This window comes from Pongo pygmaeus, chromosome 20 (assembly GCF_028885625.2).
Source record: "Pongo pygmaeus isolate AG05252 chromosome 20, NHGRI_mPonPyg2-v2.0_pri, whole genome shotgun sequence".
Lineage (NCBI taxonomy): Eukaryota > Metazoa > Chordata > Mammalia > Primates > Hominidae > Pongo > Pongo pygmaeus.
In genome coordinates this window covers 52,009,180-52,030,825 of record NC_072393.2, presented here as the reverse complement: position 1 = coordinate 52,030,825, position 21,646 = coordinate 52,009,180, and the positions used below count along the sequence as shown (strand labels likewise).

The 21,646-nt window shown below is 50.0% G+C and overlaps 2 protein-coding genes and 1 long non-coding RNA gene across 4 annotated transcripts; 2 read left to right on the top strand and 1 right to left on the bottom strand.

Moving 5' to 3' along the window:
- The first annotated feature begins 724 nt into the window (after positions 1-724).
- Positions 725-2,956, top strand: IGFL4 (IGF like family member 4). The gene is given in 4 exon segments (XM_054466267.2): positions 725-1,242; positions 1,617-1,667; positions 1,769-2,028; positions 2,246-2,956. Coding segments are annotated over 4 exon segments (375 nt in total). The 5' UTR covers positions 725-1,223; the 3' UTR covers positions 2,291-2,956.
- Positions 2,957-3,029: 73 nt separating this feature from the next.
- LOC129021160 (uncharacterized) lies at positions 3,030-17,113 on the bottom strand. 2 transcript variants are annotated; one of them, XR_008495952.2, is made up of 4 exons: positions 14,020-17,113; positions 12,639-12,763; positions 12,424-12,535; positions 3,030-3,549 (listed from the first exon to the last, which is right to left on the bottom strand). It is a non-coding gene; the product is annotated as an uncharacterized LOC129021160 (long non-coding RNA). The 2 variants fall into 2 exon arrangements; XR_008495951.2 differs by lacking the exon at positions 14,020-17,113 and having other exon boundaries at positions 12,639-13,062.
- Positions 17,114-17,427: 314 nt separating this feature from the next.
- On the top strand, positions 17,428-21,351 carry PGLYRP1 (peptidoglycan recognition protein 1). Its single transcript, XM_054466266.2, has 3 exons — positions 17,428-17,815; positions 20,857-20,978; positions 21,085-21,351. Exons 1-3 carry the CDS (start codon positions 17,529-17,531, stop codon positions 21,264-21,266), a joined length of 591 nt encoding a protein of 196 aa, XP_054322241.2. The 5' UTR covers positions 17,428-17,528; the 3' UTR covers positions 21,267-21,351.
- Positions 21,352-21,646: the final 295 nt, after the last annotated feature.

The following is a 21,646-nucleotide window of genomic DNA, read 5'->3' as shown; positions in this document are numbered from 1 at the left end:
CATGAAATCAATACCGAAGAATTGGACATCCAGTTAAGAGAGGAGAGAGAGGCCAGGCACGATGGTTCACACTTGTAATCCTAGCACTTTGGGAGGCTGGGGCAGGTGGATTGCTTGAGCGCAGGATTCCAAGACCAGAACACTGTAGGACCCTGACTCTATAAAAAATACAAAAAAATTAGCCAGGCCAGGAGGTGCCTGCCTGTGGTCCCAGCTACTCAAGAGGCTGAGGTGGGAGGATGGCTTCAGCCTGGGGGGCAAAGATTACAGTGAGTCAAGATAGCACCACTGCCCTCCAGCCTGGGAGACAGAGAGATACGGTGTCTCAAAAAACAAAAAAGAGAGAGAGAGAGAGGAGGGAGGAGGAAGAGACTCTATACTAACAATGCACTTTTACGAAGCTCTAACACCTGTGCCTTATCCTTCTTTCACCCTCCCACACTTCTCACTGTGACACAGGGAAGAAACCAGTGGAAAATGGAGGGGCATGCTCTAATAATACCCCACATGTAATCCCGTCACACAGTGAGACACACAGGAGCATTTGCTTGGACAAGGCACTCCACAAACCAAAAAAAAAAAAAAAAAAAAAAGGTGCTGCTTTCCTATCTGTTCTATGAATCCCAGAGATCCATCCTACCACCACCTATTTTTGTTGTTGTTGTTCTCCCTGGCACAGTTTTGCAGCCCCTGCTGTTCTTCTAGATTATGCTGCAACTTCACAAATTCTCCTACGTGACTCTGAAAAATTATAGACAGTGCAGGTCTGGAGGTGAACTGAGACGGGGCGTAGAGGGACTCCTTGAAACTTCAGGGTGGAGGAATATGGGGAACCTAGAGACAGCCGGTGTTTGGTGAGTAATTTGCTCTTAGATAAGCAAGAGTTAAGGAATATCTTCCAAGTGGTTTTCCCTTGGGCGGTGTTCAAAGAAAAGACACTCAGCAGAGTCAAAGCTTAGATAAGTTCCTGGGTAGCCTTTACCCTGAGGATCTGAAGGGTCTGAGGAGGCAGCAACCACTTGGATCAGGTCCAGAAGCATCTCATTAAGCTTTTGATGAATTATTTATGTTCCTGAAGCTCTTCATGCCTGACTCTTCCCAAGAAGCCACTCCTGCACACCTCCCTAAATGTTGATAAGTTAATATCCTATATAAGCTCCTATGTAAAGTCACTGACCTATTTCCACTGCTGCTATCTCATCCGCTGCTCTGAAGCCTAAACCATGGTGCCCAGAATTTTTGGTAAGGAGACCCCAGCCCTAGGCTAAACTAATCCCTAATGATATCGCATCCCTAATTATTTCTGAACTTCAAAGTTAATTCTCTCTTCCCTATTAAATTATTGGTGTCCCACCTCATAATCACTGCTATCTCAACTGTGACTGCATTGTAATCTGTCTCCTGAACTGCAAATTCCGGAAGCTTAACTCTTCCCAGAGCCCTCCCTGCCTTTCCTCACCTGCCAAGCCCGGTCCCCAGGACCTGCACCCACAGCCAGTCCCAAAATCCACTCTGAGCTGTTACAGCAACCAGAGAAGCTTAGAGACATCATCTTGTGCCCCGTGGTCAAGACCTAGTGACCTCAGAATCATTCTCGCTCCCCTTCTGCTTCTCAGCTGCCATCTTCATTTTTGAACTTCTGGGTTCAAACTCACAAGGAGTCACAGGTGAGAACAGATGCAGTGAGGGAGGAGACAACAGCATTAAGGTTGGTGGGGAGGTGGTCCTAGGCTGGTCCTTGCAGCCCATCCAGCCCCGACTCTTCCAGATCCTAGATTGTGGCTATGCCAGCCAGCGCCCAGGTGTGAGGAGTGGACCTACAACCCCTTGGAGCAGTGATGTGATGACGGTGTCATCCTAGACTTGAACCAGACCCGGCTCTGTGGCTCCAGCTGCACCTTCTGGCCCTGCTTCCAGCACTGCTGCCTGGAGTCTTCGGGCTCTCAGAACCAGACAGTTGTGAGGTTCAAGGTCCCAGGCATGAAGCCAGATTGCAAGTCCTCCCCTATCACCAGGATCTGTGCCCAGGTAAGGATCTGATTCCAGTCCAGCCTGTGGGAGGGGGGAGTAGGGAATGGAGTTTGGTGGTCCATGTCCCACCCAGATGTGCAGTCTCTGCTGGATTCCATACCTTCCCATCTCCCAGTAACTATGTAACTCTGTCTTTCTCCATGTCTCTGTTCCTTCCCCGCTGCTGCTACCACCCTCCCTCTTATTTCCCTCTCCCCCTTCTCTCCTTCTGCAGGAATACCACCTAAAAAGCCCTCTGTCAAGATCTGACCTCATCTAGACTGTTCTGGGGTAGCAGAGTCACAGATCACTCTAGAATCTAATATTTGGTAATTATACTGCATTGATTTTGTTGTTGTTGTTGTTGAGACAGAGTCTTGCTCTGTTGCCCAGGCTGGAGTGCAGTGACACGATCTCAGCTCACTGCAACCTCTGCCTCCGGGTTCAAGCAATTCTCCTGCCTCAGCCTCCTGAGTAGCTGGGATTACAGGCATGCATCACCACGCCTGGCTAATTTTTGTATTTTTAGTACAAACGGGGTTTCACTGTGTTTGATGTTTTTAACTATAAATATTACTTATTAAACTTCCCGTAAACTGAAAGCAGAAAACACATGTGCTATGGTTTGAATGTATCATGTTCATTCATGTAGTAGAAACTTAATCTCCAATGCAACAGTGTTGGGAGGTGAGATCCTTAAAAAGTGATTATGTCATGAGGCCTCTGCCCTCATACATGGATTAATGCTGTTATTGCAGGAGTGGGTTCCTTATCGCCAGAGTGACATCCTTATAAAGGATGAGTTCAGACCCCTTTCCCCTCTCATGTGCATGGGCTCTCGTCTTTCTGCATTCTGCCACGGGGTGACACAGCAAGAAGGCCCTTGCCAGATGCGGACCCCTGGACCTTGGACTTCCCAGCCTCCAGAACCATAAGAAACAAATCTCTGTTCTTTTTAAGTTATCCAATCCACTTCTGTTATAGCATCAGAAAATGTACTACGACAACATGTTTGCTGAAATTGCACTGGCTTATTTGTAGGATTTTTTAAGCTACAAAACTAAGAACAAATTTTAGTTTATTGAAACTAAATGACTGGCAAGAGAGGAAGAATGAGCAGTTCCTATGCCATGAAGACCTTTGCCCTGGTCCTGCTGGTGGCCCTGCTGTGCATGAAGAGAGCTCAGGGTCTGCACTGCTACAGGTGCTTGGCAGTCTCGGAAAGGAACTCCTGCCATGTGGTCATGAGCCTCTTCCAGGAGGGGATCTGTGTCTCCCAGAAAGTGAGTACCTTTCAGGAGATGAGGTCTTGCTTTGTTGGCATTTATCTTGCTTGGTGTTCTCTGAGCTTCCTGGATCTGTGGTTTGGTGTCTGACATTAACTTGGGGAAATTCTCAGTCATTATTGTTTCAAACATTTCTTCCATTCATTTCTCTATTTTTTTTTTCCTTCTGGTATTGTTATGGAATCTTTGGGGTGTTGCTCTTTCTGGCTGGAAACCTCTGTGGCTGCTGGCACTTTTTGCTTGAGTTCTCATCCTGCATCCAGGAAGAAAGGTACACAGACAAACGGAGGGTGAGCAAGACAAAGAGGAGCTTTGTTAAGTGATAGAATAGCTCAGAAGAGCCCCACAGTGGGTAGCTCCTCTCTGTAGGCAGGTCATCCTATCAAGTGTTTAGCCCTCAGCAGAGAGGAGGCCCTGGAGAGGATAGCTCCTCCCTGCAGCTGTTCATCCTGTCATCTTCCCAGCTCTCAGCAGAGAGGGTAGCTCCTCTTTTCAGCTGGTCACTCAGTCATCTCTCCATCCTCTGCCCTCCTCTGGCTGAGCCCATAGTTTTTATGGACCTCAGAAGGGAGGAAGTGCATACCAGTTGGTCCATGGGTGACCATGGGCACCCAGGAAAGGCACCACAAGTCCCCGCTCCTGGCCTGTGACTCTGGCAGCCCGGCACCCAGCCGTGAGGCCCTCCCTGGCCTGAAGGTGAGGCCTTACCAGGGACGTGGCCCTTTCCACCCAGGAATTTGTTTGCCTCCTGCTGCGTTCATGGCCCCCTGGGCTCAGCCCCAGCTTTGCTCCAAGATTATGGTAGGTGACAACAATAGGGAGAAGCCAGGCAGCAGGGGCAGGCACTTCCAAGCCTGCAAAGGCAGGGGGGCACTTCTCAAGCTCCCAAGAGTGCAGGAATGCCTGAGGCTGCAGCTGCTGATTTGGGCAGCTACTGATTTGGGCAGCTGCAGCTGTGGGGGCAGGAGGAGGCTCATGCCTGCTCCGTGGAGCAGGAGGCCTGGGTCTGCAGCCACACTTTGGGCAGGTGCAGCAGCACCCGGGAAGGCAGGGCTCCTGCCTGCTCCTGGCCCCCCAAGAGCAGAGAGGCTCAGATCTGCAGCCACAACTTGGGCAGGGCTCCTGGCTGCTCTGTAGAGCATGCAGCCCTGGCTGTGCCCCCTCACAGCCTGGGGAGGGGACTCCTGATCCTCGCTGGGCCTGGGCTGGCATCTGGGGTGGGGCGACATTGCCACGAGCTGCCTCATTACCCCGGCACTCAGGGGTGGCCCGGGGCAGAGTGGATCACAGGCCCTGGGCCAAGCCATTTGGAGTGACAGGTTTGGCAATCACTCCGATGCCCAGGTGGACGCCAGGGAGGAGACCCCAGCAGCCCAGCGCAGATCCTCCTCCTGAGCCCCAGAAACCTAGCACCCTCAGCAAGCTCAGCACAGTGGCTGTGCCAGTGGATGGGTCCCTGAAGAGAGCACCACTCCCACTTCCCACCCCGGGCCCCCAAAACATGGCCCCAGATCTGCATCAGGCCTCTTTATCCTGCCATAAAAACTAGAAACAAGCTATCTGTGAAAATGCTTTGTGATGTGCCTGAAGGCACTGCTCTCCCACTGCGCTGCTCCTCGGCTGACAGGCGACCCAGCCCAACCCCATGGCGCCGGCCCCCAAGACTGCAGCTGTGGAGGGTGCTGTCCACCTCCTCCCTGCACCCTCCCTGCAGTGGCCAGCGTGATGGCAGCGGTCACACCAGACAGCCCACTGCTATCATCAGTATTACCATTAAGTGTATGTTACAGGTTTTGTTTGTTTGTTTTTGTTTTTTGAGACAGTCTCACTCTGTCACCCAGGCTGGAGTGCAGTGGCGTGATCTCGGCTCACTGCAACCTCTGCCTCCCAGGTTCAAGCGATTCTCCTGCCTCAGCCTCCCGAGTATCTGGAACTACAGGCAGGTGCCACCATGCCTAGCTAACTTGTATTTTTAGTTTCACCATGTTGGCCAGCCTGTCTCAAACTCCTGACCTCAGGTGATCCGCCCTCCTCGGCCTCCCAAAATGCTGGGATTACAGACATGAGCCATCATGCCCAGCCTGTTACCGGTTTTATAGTTGTCCCAACATCCTTGGATATTCTACTTTTGTTTTTTTCAGTCTTTTTGTGGGCTGTAAGGAATCCTAATTATCCCACCAGGTTAAGGTTAGAGAGTGCCAAGAATAGAGTCATAGTATCAGTGGGAACCACAAAGGGAGCCTGAATTTCAAAACCCATCAGTGTCAAGCACTCTTCACCCTCTCCCCTCCAGGTATCAATGAAGGCTGTCAAAACCCTGGACTTCTACCCCGACCTGGCAGTAGAGACAGCACCTCAAATTCCTTCTCCTGCTATAGTGGTGTCAAACAGAGCCAACTAAAACAAGATTTAAATTATATCCAGCGTCTCATAACCTAAAGTACAACATGTCCAGCTTTTTTTTTTTTTTTTTTTTTTTTTTTTTTTGAGACAGGGTCTTGCTCTATCACCCAGGCTAGAGTGCAGTGATGTGATGCTGGCTCATCTCAACACACCTCCCGGGCCCAAGCAATTCTCCTACCTCAGCCTCCGAAGTAGCTGGGGCTACAGGCACGCACTACCATGCCCTGCTAATTTATATATATATATATATATATATATATATATATATATATTTTTTTTTTTTTTTTTTTTTTTGTAAAGAAAATGCATGGCTTCACCATGTTGCCCAGGCTGGTCTTGAGCTCCCGGGCTCAAGTGATCCACCCACCTCAGCTTCCCAAAGTGCTGGGATTACAGGTGTGAGCCACCGTGCCCAGCCATAAATTTCTATGTCCGATTAAAGCAAGATGTCTATCAGTCTATGTGTTTGTGCACATATGAGGAAGATCCATGTTTGGAACGCGCTATTGATGGCATAAGGCAGAGCAAAGTGGTTCAGGACCAGCCATGTCAGAAAAACATATTTCAGCCGGGCACAGTGTCTCACACCTGTGATCCCAGCACTTTGGGAGGCTGAGGCGGGCAGATCACAAGGTCAGGAGTTCCAGACCAGCCTGACCAACATGGTGAAACACCTTCTCTACTAAAAATACAAAAATTAGCTGGATGTGGTGGCAGGAACCTGTAATCCCAGCTACTCTGTTGGCTGAGACAAGAGAATTGCTTAAATCTGGGAGCTGGAGGTTGCAGTGAGCCGAGATTGTGCCATTACACTCCAGTGTGGAAGACAGAGTGAGACTCCGTCTCAAAAAAAAAAAAAGAAAAGTAAAAGAAAAACATGAGTTTCTCTGTTTTCATAGCATGTAGGTGGGGGGATGGCAAACCCAGCAGCAGCTGTTGCTTGATTCGGGCTGCAGTGCTGAATCTGGGGGGCGAACACAGCACTGTTTCCCCTCCCCGTGCCTCGTGAGCATGTGGTATTCTCTCCCCGGGTGCGAGGGTTGCCCTCCTTGCATGCCCATCAAGTCAGTGTGTTGCAATGATGGATCCGGATGGCAATGACGGCAATGAAGGTTGTGCAAATTTGACCAGTAGCTTGATTCCAGTCAGTCTCATCAGAGAATGGGTCCTTACTGTTACAGGATCTTTGGAGTGCTGCTTTTCTGGCCAGAAACCCGTGGCTGGTGGCACCTTTGCCCGAGTTTTGCTTGGACCCTCTGTGCTCGTTCTGCGCACTGGGCCTGGCATGCTGCACTCAGCTCATACTACTGGCCTTGATCCCGTGCCTCCAAGGGAGACTGCGAGGGGTGTGTGAGCGAGCATGGGGTCCAGCCACTGCACAGTCAGACATGCCAGTTGCTGCCACGGGGTGGGCAGCTCCCAGTGCCAGCATGGTGCCGGCTGTCTGCGAGGCTGCAGCTGGACCCGGTGCCTCACTTCAGCTTCCCTGGCTGGAGCTGGGGAATGTGGTAGCATCCAGATGCTTGGAGACACCAGGAGCTGCAGGGCCCCAAGAGGGAGTCATAGCCCTGGCTCAGGGAGCTCCCAAGTCTGGGCTCCCTGAAGGGCCACAGCTCTTCTCTCCTTCTCTTTGCCTGCAATGTGGTGAGCAAGGGGCACGTTTCAGCCCTGTTTGTGTTATAGCTCTTTTAGCCTCATCATTTAGTGGGTCCCAAGTTCTTGTCCTGTGACCAGGAAGAATGAGGTAGACAGACAAGTGAAGGGTGAGCAAGATGAAGAGGAGCTTTACTGAGCAATAGACCAGCTCAGTCTCCTGCAGCAGGCAGCTCCTCTCTGCATGCAGGTCATCCCAACAAGTGTCCAGCTCTCAACAGAGAGGGTAGCTCCTCTCTGGAGCTGGTCATCCCATCATCTGCTCCAGCTCTCAGCAGAAAGTATAGCTCCGCTCTGCAGCTGGTTGTCCCATCATCTGCCCTGTGCTGGTTGAGCCTGGGGCTTTTATGGGCCACAGAGAGGAGGAAGTGCATGCTGATTGCTCCACAGGTGGCCATGAATAGGCCCCGAAAAGGCACCACAGGTTCCTCCTCTGGTCCTGGGACTGGCAGCCCAGCCCCCAGCCTTCAGGCCCTCCCTGACCTCAAGGTGGGGCCTCACCAGGACCTGCCCCCTTCTGCCCAGGAGCCTGTCTGCCTCCTGCTGCCATCCATGGTGCCCAGGCTGCTTATGCCAAAGGGCACCTGCAGGCCAGTACCAAGCTGCCCTCAGCACCCCCTCAGCTTTCCTCCTATGCTCATCAGTGCCCAAAGTCCGGAGGGGGCTGTGGCAGGGGGCTGGTGTGTCAGCACCGCCCCAGGTATGTGCACACCGAGCCAGGCTGTGACAGTGCCTAGGCTCAGCCCCAACTTTGCTCTAAGATTGCGGTGGGTGCTGACAGCAGGGAGAAGCCAGGCAGCAGGAGGAGGCACTTCTAAGCCTGTGAGGGCAGGGAGTGCCTTCCCAGGCCCTGAAGAGTGCAGAGATGCCTGGGTCTGCAGCCATGGCTTGGGCAGCTGCAGCTATGCCTGGTGGGGTGGGGCTCTGGCCTCCTCCATGCAGTGGGAGCCCCAGGTCTGCAGCCATGACTTGGGCATCTACAGCTGTGCCCAGGAAGGTGGGGCTCCTGCCTGCTCCCATCACCTCCAAGAGCACAGGGAGGCCACAACTTGGGCAGCTGCAGCTGCACCAGGGAGGGTGGGGTTTCTGCCTGCTCCATGGAGCGGGGGGCCTGGGTCCATAGCCATGACTTGGGTGGCTGCAGCTGTACCCAGGGAGCTCCTGCCCCACCAACTTGGAAGGGACAGGGCTTCCACTTGTCCCCAGCTCCGACCATCTAGTGGAGTGTGCAACCCCAGCTGTGCCACCTGCCCCCCACTGCAGCCAACGTGATGGCAGTGGCAGCTCCAGACAGGCCACTGCTGCCATCATTACTATGAGCATCTACATGAATAATGAATCACAGCTGCTAATGGACTTAGACGTTTCCATTAGCAGCTGTGATTGAATTTCCAGAGTTCACAGCCTTATAAAGAGATATCTTTAGTCTGCTGGTCTATAGTCTTCCAAGTGGCAGAACAGGTGGCTAAGACATTGTCAACAACTCCAGAGTCAGAAGACGTAGCATGTCCAGCCTTTAGAAATATTGTATAAAGCAGGGATTGGTAAACTATAACCCACAGACCAAATCTGACCTATGTGCACGCACACACACACTATACGTGGCCTATTTTAAACAGCCAATGAGTTAATAATGGTTTTTACATTTATAAAACACTTTAAAGTGCACATAGACACACAGACACACAGAGAGAGAAGCGAACATGCAACAGAGACTATATGTGGTCCATAAAGCCTAAAATATTTACTACCTGGGGCTTATAGAAAAAGTTTGCCAATCCCTGGACTAAGGCAAGAGTAACAGCTTTCAATTCAGCCCATTTTAAACCAGTGCTTATCACCACAGTTGCTAATGGAGTGGGATGGCTGCTGTCACCTTGTGTTGGGGACCAGCCTCAACACCACCCGTAGGGTACCCAAAGTCCGGTGGCGACGAAGGAATGAGAAGAGACAGGTTAAGAGTGCATAAAGGGTGGGGTGCCAGGGGGCCAACTGCACTTTTGGAGGCTGCAAAAGGTGCCAAACTCTGGTCTCCCCACTATTTATTGAGTACAATCACTTAGATCTAAGAAGCATATATTCAGGGGTGAAACAGTGAAAGGGGGGCGGTGTGTCATACACCTAATCTATAGCAATGGCGGTTTAGGTAAATTTTCTTTGTGCTGAAGCAGCATAAACTTAACTACTGATTTATTCTTTAACTTATTGGAGAGCAGCTGTGGGGAGTGGGCATAACTAGGAGCTGGCATATCTGGCCACGTGCCAATGCTTCAAAGGAGTGTCTTTCTCCTTGAGCACAGTGCTTGTAAATAAGAGAGCAGGTCACGCTCTGGTCATGGGAACGTGATGGCAATTAGAAGGCTTTCCTCATCAGAGGCCTCCTGTGGCTTTCCACAACTTATTGTCCCATATTTTTTATGGCCAGTTTATGCAGGCACCGCACAAGCCTTTTTCCCAACAACCTTGCCATCACCAGCACCTTTTCTTCTTTTGTAATTACTTTTTGTGTAGAACTCTTACAGACTCACAGGAAATTGAATAGTACATACAGTCCCACGTAACATTCATCCAGTATTCCCACAGTGGGAACATCTTATATAACCATAGTATGATATCAAAACCAGGAAAGTGACATGGGTACATTACTGTTAACTAGATTACAGAGGACCTTATTCAGTATTCACCAGTTTTACATGCATTCCTGTGTGTGTGTGTGTGTGCGTGTGCATGTGTGTTTCTATGCAATCTGATCCATGTAAATATTTGTATACCTACCACCACAATCAAGATAGAGACCCACAAAGGAATCCCCTTGTGTTACCACTATAGTGGCATGCACACACACAAACACACTGTATCTGTCCCTTTGCAAATACCAATCTGTTCTCCATCTCTGTTGTGTTCTCATTGTAAGAATGTTATATAGGCTGGGTGCTGTGGCTCATACTTGTAATCACAGCACTTTGGGAGGCCAAGGCGGGTGGATCACCTGAGGTCAGGAGTTCAAGACCAGCCTGGCCAACATGGTGAAACCCCATCTCTACTAAAAATACAAAAATTAGCCAGGCGTGGTAGTGCACTCCTGTAATCCCAGCTACTTGGGAGGCTGAGGCAAGGAGAATTGCTTGAATCTGGGAGGCAGAGGTTGCAGTGAGAGTAAGCCAAGATTGTACCACTGCACTCCAGTCTGGGTGACACAGTAAGACTCCGTCTAAAAAAAAAAGTTATATAATTGGAATTGTACAGTATGAAATCTTTTGAGATTGACTTTTTTTCACTTAGCATAATGCCCTTGAGATTTATCCAGATTATTGCATGTATCAATAGTAGTTCTTTTTTCCTTTTATTTCTTAACCCAGTAATATTCCTGTCTTAGTCCATTTTTTGTTGCTTATAACAGAATACCTGAAACTGGGTAATTTATAAAGAAACAAAATTTATTTCTTACAGTTCTGAGGCTGAGACTGTGGGGTGCTTCTGATGAGAGCCTTCTTGCTAGTGGGGACTCTACAGGGTGTTGAGGCAGCACGGGGTATCCCATGGCGAGGGGGCTGAGGATGCTAGCTAAAGTCTCTCTTCCTCTTCTTATAAAGCCACCAGTCCTATTACCATGATAACCCATTAATCTATTAACTCATTAATTCATGAATGTATTAATTCATTTATGAAAACAGAACTCTCACGACCCAATCACTTTTTTTTTCTTTTTTTTTTTTGAGATAGAGTTTTGCTCTTGTTGCCCAGCCTGGAGTGCAATGGTTCAATCTCGGCTCATTGCAACCTCCACCTCACGGGTTCAAGTGATTCTCCTGCCTCAGCCTCCCGAGTAGCTGGGATTATGGGCGCCCACCACCACAGCCAGCTAATTTTTTGTACTTTTAGGAGAGACGGGGTTTCATCATGTTGGTCAGGTCTCGAACTCCTGACCTCGGGTGATCCACCCGCCTCGGCCTTCCAAAGAGCTGGGATTATAGGTGTGAGCCACCATGCCCAGCCAATTTTTTTAAAGGAAAGGAAAAAAGAAGAAAAATGAAATGCCCTATGACTTTGGACATCAGCATAAAACTCAGTAACTCTTTGCTCTTGGTCTCTACATTATGGTTGCTATTACTGTTCATAGGAGCCCGCTACCCCCTGGGAGAGGCAGGCCCTCAGGAAAATCACTGAACAGGATCCCTGTTCTGCTAAAGGGCTGCCCTGTGACTGACAGGTGCGGGAGAAAAAGTGCGCGAAAGAGGACAAACGGGGAGGACGCGCCCTCTGGTGGCTGAAGGAGGGAACCGTGTAGCATCTTTTCTCCAGCGCCAAGAACAAGCTGAGGATGCGACCTGGGAGCCTGTTTCCCTGACCCGCAGCAGGCCAATCGGGTCATCCACGTGAAATATCGTATATCTGGCTTTTAAAAATAGTTATTAGATGTTTGTTAATTTTCTTCCTGTCTTCCCCACTAGAATGTGGGTACAGGAACTCCTGGGGGTTTTGTTGTTGTTTTGTTTTGTTTTGTTTTAGACAGGGTCTGGCTCTGTTGCCCAGGCTGGAGTGCAGTAGCGCGATCTCAGCTCACTACAACCTCTGCCTCCCGGGCTCAAGCGATTCTCCTGCCTCAGCCTCCCAAGTAGCTGGGATTACAGGCGCCCGCCACCACGCCTGGCTAATTTTTGTATTTTTAGGGGAGACAGGGTTTCATCATGTTGGCCAGGCTGGTCTCGAACTCCTGATCTCAAGTGATTTGCCCACCTCGGCCTTCCAAAGTGCTGGGATTACAGGTGTGAGCCACCACGCCTGGCCAAGGAGGAGTTTTTTTAACTGACTTAATTGTAACAGATTAAATCAGGGCAGCTAGTGAGTCTGATATTTAAAACTTCAATTTTCTAAAACATATAGGGAGTAAATCTAATTTCCCCCATCCAAAAAAAAAAAAAAGTGCACAAGTAATACAGTCTCTCAGGATTAAAGGCAACATAATAATCACTCATTGAAGTTGCAGTAAATGCTCACAAGGCATGTTTCAATTTTAGGCCGACAAGATACACAATAGGCACAGTGCAGTGTCTCATGTCCATAATCTCACCATTTTGGGAAGCCGAGGCAGGAGGATCCCTTGAGCCCAGGAGTTCGAGTCTGCAGTGAGCTATGATGGTGCCACTGCCCTCCAGCCTGGGTGACAAAGCAAGACTCTGTCTCTAAAATGAAATTTAAAATAAAAATAAATTTAGAGAGTGAGGTAGGGGCCAGAATTTGAGGGCTGAGGAAGGAAGTCAAGGAGCCAGGCAGGCCAGGTCTTACCTCAGCTTCTTTCCTCGAGGTCACCGAGGTGCCGGGCAGAACCAGCTCACAGGGACAGGGTACACAGCTACGCACAAAACTTATGGACTATATGAGCCGCTCCATCATCCACAATGCAAAAGGCCCTGTGCCACAAGGATAGCAAGCTCACCCTGTTGTAGTCACAGCGAGAAGCTCAGAGACTACCCTGAACTTGACAGCTGGATCCTGGGTGTTCGGCTTGACCACTTGGTCCATGGAGATGATCTTCAACTTTATTTAAAGTGTTTGTATTGTATGTAAAAATAAGTAAGTAAATATGGCTCACACCTGTATGTAAAAATAAGTAAGAATAAGTAAGTAAATATGGCTCACACCTGTAATCCCAGCACTTTGGGAGGCCGAGGCAGGCAGATCACCTGAGGTCAGGAGTTCGAGACCAGCCTGGCCAACATAGTGAAACCCCATCTCTACTAAAAAAAAAAAAAAAAAAATACAAAAACTAGCTGAGCATGGTGGTGGGCACCTGTCATCCCAGCTACTCAGGAATCTGAGGCAAGAGAATTGCTTGAACCCAAGAGGCGGAGGTTGCGGTGAGCCAAGATTGTGCCACTGCACTCCAGCCTGGGCAACAGAGTGAAACTGCCTCAAAAAATAAATAAGTAAATACATTTTTTTAAAGATACAGACTAAATAAAACTCTCACAATGGAAGGCTTCACTCCAGCTGGCTAATGTTTATATTCTTAGTGTCTTTAAGGAATCTGTGCCTCAAACGAAAGAACAGGCAAAAGAAACGAAAAAAAGAAAATAAAAATTAAAAAAAAGGAATCTGATGTGTAGATAGTCCTGTCTTTTTACAAAAGGCTGGCTTGGTGTTTTGTTGTCTTAAAGCTAAGGTACAAAGTTCCTGAATTAGTTCCAGGTTCCTCTATTTAAAACTTATACCCGGTGTGTCTGAAGTCCCCAAGGGAACAGGGTAGTCAAAGCATGTCCAAGGGCAGCAAGAAGGGGACAGTGGCTGCAGGAGTCAGAAAGAGACTTTTGGGAGTAAGCAAGGTGAGTCTGGGATGGGGGCAGCCCACGCTGTAGGCAGCCCATGCTGTTGGCCATGGGGAGGAGCTTGGGCCTCATTCTAGGAATCATGAAATGCCACTGAAAAATGTGACTCATTTTTGAGGGTGACCTTCAGAAAAGATCTGAGCAGAGCTTTGGCCTCACAGAGGCCAGAGTGCATCCTGGGAGGTCACTGAAGAGGCAGGGCAAAATCCAGGTGAAAGGAGGTGGTGTCTGGACCAGGGTGCAGAGAATGGAATTAGAAGAGTTCTAATTCATCACAGTGGCATTCCTTGGTGGTGGGTTGCATATCCATTCAATCAAGTAGCTATTTAGTGAGCACCTACCATGTGCTGGGCATTCTTTTGGGTGCTGGGTACAACAGAGGAAGGAACAGGAACTAGTCAAGGATGGTGCTCAAATGTATGGCTTTTGTAATGGGAAGATGGTGATACCATTCCCTTAGACAGGAACTCCTGTGAGAGTGCTGATGTGGAGGAGAAGGTCATGAGTCATTTTGCATTGGAGGTGCCTGTGGGACATCCAAGTGGAGGCGTCAAGTGGCCAGGTGGATACACAGATCCAGAACTCAACTGAGAGCTCCAGACTAGACACTGAAATACAGGAATCCTCTGCATTTTCACTGTGGCTGAAGCAATTATGTGGATAAGATCACTCAGCACAAAACATATGGTGTGAGGGTCCAGGAGGGAAGAATTACTCTGAAAAAAAGAGAGAGAAAAAAAAAGACCAGCCAGAGAAGCAGAAGGAAAATCAAGGCAGTCTTACATCACAAAAGCTAAGGGAAATAAGTATTTTGAGAAGGAGGAAGTGGTCGACTGTGTCAATTGCTATCCAATTGCCCAAGATCATGCAGCTAATAAGGGGCAGAATGGAAATTTAAAACCAGGTCTACCTATATAATAAACAGAACCTGGGCAAACGGCTAGCCACCTGGAAACAAGGTCAGACCCTTACCTCACACCACATGCAAGTATACATTTTAGCCGAGGTAAAGATAAAAGTAAAACACAAAATAATCTTTTTTAAATAGAAAAAGTTTTACAATCTTAATGTGAAAAGTCCCTCTTAAGGCAAGACAGGAAACACAGAAACCATAAAAGAAAAACCTAGATATTTTTTAACATATTAGAGGAAAAGGTTTGCAGCACATTCGATAAGACATAGGGTTAATATCCCCCATATACAACTCAACAAGAAAATGATCAGAAGAGATGAACAGACCGTTTGAAGATGGATGCTGATAGCCATAAATATGTAAAAAGATAATCACCTCTCTAATGTTCAAGGAAATGCAAATAAAGCAATAATGAGATCTTGTTCTTTGGATTAGTAAAACATTTAAAAACTGATCACATTGTGGGAAAAATAAATACTAAAATCTTTTTGGTATTGTATTTACCAATTGCTATTAAAATTTTAAGTGTAGCTCTACTTCTTAATCCAGGCACTGGATACACAGGTGGATTCACTTCGTGAAAATTCATAAGCTCACTACTCTATTAAGTCTATCAACTCTATAAAAAATGTGTTTATACACTTTTTATATTACATTATTCTTTAATGCTTCTAAAAAAAACTGAAATACACAAAATGTACACACCCAAGAACTCAATAATCCCAATTATGGGATTCTTTTATTCATTTTGCAAATAATAACAAAAAGGCAAACAACCCAATTTTTTTTTAATGGGCAATGGATATGAATAGGTAATTGACAAAAGAGCAAGCCCAAATATAGACAGCAAATACAGAAAAATACCCAGTCTCCTGAGTGGGTATAAAAATGCCAAAGGAGCTGTCACTTTATACTTATAAATTTAAGAAGTGATAACACTGGCCAGGCAAGGTGGCTCATGCCTATAATCCCAGCACTTTGGGAGGCTGAGGTGGGTGGATCACCTGAGCTCGGAGTTCGAGATCAGCTTGGCCAACATGGCGAAACCCCATCTCTACTACAAATACAAAAATTAGCCGGGTGTGGTGGCACACGCCTGTAATCCCAGCTACTTGGGAGGCTGAGGCAGGAGAATGGCTTGAACCCAGGAGGTGGAGGTTGCAGTGAGACAAGATCATGCCACTGCACTCCAGCCTGAGTGACAGAGCGAGACTCTGACTCAAAAAAAAAAAAAAAAAGAAGTGATAACACCCACTTCTGGGGTCGGGGTGAGGAGGCTCCAAAACATTACTGGTGAAAAATATGAATTATTAATAGCTTTTTGGGGAAAACAATCTGGTAATATTAATTAAATATGTATACTCATTGACCTAATAACTCTGTGTTTATAATTTACTTATAAATGCACCAGTGCATAGGGATATATGTCTGAAAATATTTTGCATAGTGTGGGGAAAATACTGGAAAACCTTCAAAAACTAAAAGATCTACAATGCTGAACTGATACTATAGCATACTGTGCAACTATTATAAAGAATAAATTAGAATTAGATGTACTGCCCTGGCAAGATGCCCATGAAATATTAGGTGACAAAAGGTAAATTGATGCACATGGTTTTGATTTTATTATTATTTTTTAATGTCCTTATATAAGTTTGTAGGGAGGAGAATATGGTTTATAACTCTGCAGGCAGAAAGCCTGTAGCCAAACCCTGGCTTCACCACCTCCTGTATGTGATCATCCCCCCGGGCCTCAGTTCCATCAGCTGTAAGAGGGGTTAATAATAACATGCATCTTGCAAGCTTGTCATGAGTATATGATAATTTCTGAAAAGTGCTACAGATGCCTGGTACACAATTCAGTAACAGCATGAGTACAATGTATGTGAGAATGCAGGACACGGAAGATGAAAACACAACACACAGGTCAGGTGCGGTGGCTCATGCCTATAGTAATCCCAGCACTCTGGAACACTGGCAGGTGGCTCACCTGAGGTCAGGAGTTCGAGATCAGCCAGGCCAACATGGCAAAACCCCGTCTCTACCAAAAATATAAAAATTAGCTGGGCGTGGTGGTGTGTGCTTGTAATCCCAGCTACTCAGGAGGCTGAGGCAGGAGAATCGCTTGAAGCCAGGAGGCAGAGGTTGCAGTGGCCCAAGACCGCACCATTGCACTCCAGCCTGGGTGACAAGAGCAAAACTCCATCTCAAAAAAAAAAAAAAAAAAAAAAGTAAAATATTATTTATAAAATATAAAATTAAAAAAATTTTTTTAAATACACATTTTCAAAAACCACTTGCAGGCTCTCACACACTGTGTATCCAGGATTCACACGCAGGCAGCCTGGCTCTAGACGTGGGGCTCCAGTGCCTCTGGTGTCTCAGCCCGTGACTTCCCTGCTCCCAACCTCAGTTTACTCCACTGTGAAATGGGCTTCCAGATACTCACCTCTTGAGTTTGCTGCAAGGGTAAATGGCATCAGGCTTGGACCTGAGAGAAGGAAGTGTTTTTACAATGGGCAGCTTTGTTACCTCAGTCCTTGAGGGGAGATGTGCCAATGCCCCAGGCCTCTGCGATGTAAGTTCCTGTTGAGTTGTTCAATGTTCCACTGAGAGGAGAGACAAGCAGGACCGGGATCCCGGCCCCGGGTCTTCCAGAAACGGCGGGGCGAAGCGCCCAGGGGCCTGTGTGTCCCTCCCTGCTGAGCGAGGGGGCCTGTCATTGCCGTGGGCGTGACCCAGACCCCAACCACAGTGCATCCCGCCCTGGCCCAGCCAGGGAAGGAAGCTGAGTCTGGGGTCTGCTGGGCCAGCAGGAAGTCCCAGCAGGGTGTGAAGCAAGACTTTCCGGGCCACTCCCGGAATCCCCCAGCAGATAAAGGTGGCCCCTCCACCGGGTGCTCCTAGCGGTCTCCCCGCCCCTGCCGCCCTGCCACTATGTCCCGCCGCTGCGCGCTGCTTGCCTGGGCTCTCCTAGGCCTCCTTCGACTCGGAGCGGCTCAGGAGACAGAAGCCCCGGCCTGCTGCATCCCCATAGTGCCCCGGAACGAGTGGAAGGCCCTGGCATCAGAGTGCGCCCAGCGCCTGAGCCTGCCCTTACGCTATGTGGTGGTGTCGCACACGGCGGGCAGCAGCTGCGACACCCCCGCCTCGTGCCAGCAGCAGGCCCGGAATGTGCAGCACTACCACATGAAGACACAGGGCTGGTGCGACGTGGGCTACAAGTGAGTGTGGCGGGGAGGCACGGGCTGGACTGGGGACCCCAGAGGCAAAGGTGTGCAAGTGCCCGCCAGCGGGACCGGTTCTAGGCCCGGTGCTGAGGCCACCTGGCTGACACCCTGATCAGCTTACTGAACCTCACAAAGTCATTTCTTCCTCAGGTCACCACGTGGGCCGGGGCAGGTGCTCACAGCACAAAGATGCATGAGGAGGGGGTATGGGCTGAAATCCAAGCTCCGCTCCCAGGAAGAAGGGGCAGGCTTTGCCTAATACACACCAAGGTGTCCGCGACACCTTATGAAGGCGCCCCTTCCTGATGCCTGGTGCCTTTGTTAAGAGGCGGAAAACCAAGCTGACTCAGTGCGGAGCTGGGTTCTAGGGTCAGCTCAGCTTATTGCTGGCTGAGGCCTGGGGCGGGTCCTCCCGGCTTCAGCTTCCTCCTCGGCAAAGTCAATGGGATCGCGGCCCATCTGCTCCTTAGATGAGCCAATACAGGCAAAGCACCTAGGAACTGCCTGGCACACGGGGGCCCGCAAAGCCACGGGCTATTGCCATTAGACACCTACTATGTGCCAGGTAGCGTGCCAGATGTGGCATGGAGAACGGTGCCACTCTAGCCTCCTGGGGTTGAAAGACCAGCAGGGAGAAACAAGCCAAGGCCACAGGTGAATTCAGGTGGTGATAGAGGCGATGGAGAAAAGGAAAGAGGTGAGGGAGGGAGACCTCAGGCTGGGACCAGACCCACACAGGCTCCTTGGAAGGGTGGGGCAAGGGAAGGCCTCCCTGAGAGTGGCTGCCTTGGCTCTGGGATGGGGGAGCAGACAGAGGTGTGCAGGTGGCAGGGGGTGCCGGGGGCAAAGCCAACCGGGTTGAGTGGGCGGGTCCCGTGGGAAGGACAGGGTGGCTGAACACAGCCGGGCGAGCGGAATGAAATGAGGAAAGGGCCGGACCAGGCAGCGCCTTGTGGACCACAGTGAGGACTGTAGCTTTTACTCTGAGATGGGAGCCACGGGAGGCATCCCCCTGCAGAGCAGGGACCGGGGCTAGTGCAGGTACGAGAGACTCCCTCTGGCTGCCGTGGGGAGAACAGACTCTAAGGGGTGCCGGCCGAAGCAGGCTGAAGCAGGTCCGGGGCCATGCCTACCAGCTACCTTCTCCTTATAATGGGCTGCAGTCCAGCCTGAGGGTTTCCACAGGGAGGGAACGTTTGAATCCTGCAGGCTTTCAGACCCAGGTAAGCATCAGAATCTCCTGCAGAGCTTATTGGAGGAACACGCAGGTCTCCAGAGCCCACTTCAATAGACCCCACCCAGGGGGCACATGTTCTCAGGACCTCCTAAGGCTGTGTCTCACACACACACACACACACACACACACACACACAAAACCCACCCAGAGAAGTCTAGAAGTTTCCAAAGGTATTCCCAGCCCTTCCAGTTCAAGATTTTATCAAAGACTCCAATGTTTTGTTTCCAAGACTCAGGCGCTCTGATTCTAAGTGTTCCCATGAGGTCACGAAGGCCCGAGCCTCGGGTCCACATCACCACATACAGAAGCAGCCGCTGTCTGGCCCTCAGCTTTTAGGATTCAGAGTCTGGTTCTAACGTTCTGAATCCCCTTTCCATGTCACGTCACCTTCTCTCTCTGAGCCTCGTTTCTTCACCTGTAAATGGGGCTTTTGGCAATGGTGGCTTGGCGATGGTGGCTGAGGTTTAAATGAGGTGCATTCATGCAACAAATGACCAGGGAGAACCAACCACCCCTGACCCCACCACCATCATGCCAGGCTCCGGGAATATGGCAGGGCCATAACCAGCCAGTCCCAGCAGCCAGCATCACCGGGGCCAGATTCTGGGAGCTGGCTTCCTAAGCAGCAGATTCAGGACTCGGGATTCGGAAGTTCCAACATTCTGTGCGTCATTAATGACGCTGTGAGTGCGAGGGCTGAGTTGGCACATACTCCAGCTCCAAGGCAAATGATCTTCCCATTTGCCAAGTCAGACACGCTCAGTCAGATGTGCTGAATCAATCAGCCTTAAGGATCTGCTGCCAGGCTTGGAAACCTCAAAGAGGCAGGTGCTGGGGCTCCAGGGTCGGTATCTGGTTACAACCCCAACTTTGAGTCTCTGATCCTGTCCCCCAGTGGACCCCAAGGGCAGGAAGCAAGCTGGGGCAAGGGCAGAGTTCTGAGAGGCAGGGGGCTCTGAAGAGCTTGTACAAATTATGTCGCTTTCTGAGTCTCTGCTCTCTCTGCTTAAGATGAGGACGATAAGAGTCCCTGCCTCGGCCGGGCACAGTGACTCATGCCTGTAATCCCAGCACTTTGGGAGGCCAAAGGCGGGCAGATCACCTGAGGTCGGGAGTTTGAGACCAGCCTGGCCAACATGGTGAAACCCCATCTCTACTAATAATACAAAAATTAGCCGGGTGTGGTGGCACATGCTTGTAATCCCAGGTACTCAGGAGGCTGAGGCACGAGAATCGCTTGAACCCAGGAGGCAGAGGTTGCGGTGAGCTGAAATCACACCACTGCACTCCAGCCTGGGCAACAAGAGTGAAGCTCCGTCTCAAAAAAAAAAAAAAAAAAGTCCCTGCCTCAGAGGGCTGTCCTGCAAGGATTCAGTAAAACAGGACTTCCACAAATGCTCTAGGGAGGCAGGAGAGAGCAAGGCACAAGATCACATGGGTGGGGACCACGGAGGCCTGGTTAAAAACCCCAGCTGTGCCCCAGACAGGCTGTGTGACCCAGGGGCAGGTGACTCTACCACTCTGATTCTGTCTATATAAAACGGGGGTGGTAGTGACTCACAGGGTTGCTGTGAGGATGAAAAAAAGGTGTATGCAGAGCTGTGCTTGGCGCATGGCAGGGGCCCAATAAATAACCACAGTCATTGTTACTATCCTGGGAAATTAATGGGTGAGAAGGATGCTGGGGAAGTTGTGTGCACCATGGCAGTAACAGAGGCAGGGTGAGTGGAGGAAGGAGGAGGAGTCCTCCTTGGGAAACCCTCCCTCACTCATCAAGCCCCCCCACCTCCCCATGCAGCTTCCTGATTGGAGAAGATGGGCTCGTATACGAGGGCCGTGGCTGGAACTTCATGGGTGCCCACTCAGGTCACTTATGGAACCCCATGTCCATTGGCATCAGCTTCATGGGCAACTACATGGGTGAGTGACTGTCCAGCCAGTCGGGATGGGGGCTGACACGGGGCCCTACACTATCACTTCCCCTTCGGGGAAGCCCCTGCCTAACTCCTACCTCGGCCTCCTCCAGATCGGGTGCCCGCACCCCAGGCCATCCGGGCAGCCCAGGGTCTACTGGCCTGCGGCGTGGCTCAGGGAGCCCTGAGGTCCAACTATGTGCTCAAAGGACACCGGGATGTGCAGCGTACACTCTCTCCAGGCGACCAGCTCTACAACCTCATCCAGAATTGGCCACACTACCGCTCCCCCTGAGGCCCTGCTGATCCACACCCCATTCCTCTCCTCTTATGGCCAAAAACCCCACTGCCTCCTTCTCCAATAAAGATGCAGCTCAAAATGTGTTCCTCAGCAGGTCCCACCACACACCTCCCCTCCTTGTCTCCCTCCCACAAGACCAAAGCCCTCCCAACCCTTCCCCTCCCAGCACTCTCCTCACTGGTGCTTGGAACCCAGAGGCCCCGGCCCTGAACCAAGACCCCGGAGATCCCAGCTCGAGAGCAACATCACAGCTCAGAACCCAGAGGTCTCAGGTCAGAGCCCAGGAATCAGCACCAAGGCGGCCTGGATGTCACCAACAGGCGGTCCTGGGGGTCCTCCTGGGCAGTGAACCACACTGCAAGACACCCCCTTCC

What these genes read in the sequence shown, in the direction of transcription:
- PGLYRP1 (XM_054466266.2), top strand. Translation starts at nt 17,529, where the DNA reads ATGTCCCGCCGCTGCGCGCTGCTTGCCTGGGCTCTCCTAGGCCTCCTT. An exon ending in TGGTGCGACGTGGGCTACAA is followed by an intron (nt 17,816 to 20,856) that starts GTGAGTGTGGCG and finishes CTCCCCATGCAG; the next exon opens with CTTCCTGATTGGAGAAGATG. An exon ending in CTTCATGGGCAACTACATGG is followed by an intron (nt 20,979 to 21,084) that starts GTGAGTGACTGT and finishes GGCCTCCTCCAG; the next exon opens with ATCGGGTGCCCGCACCCCAG.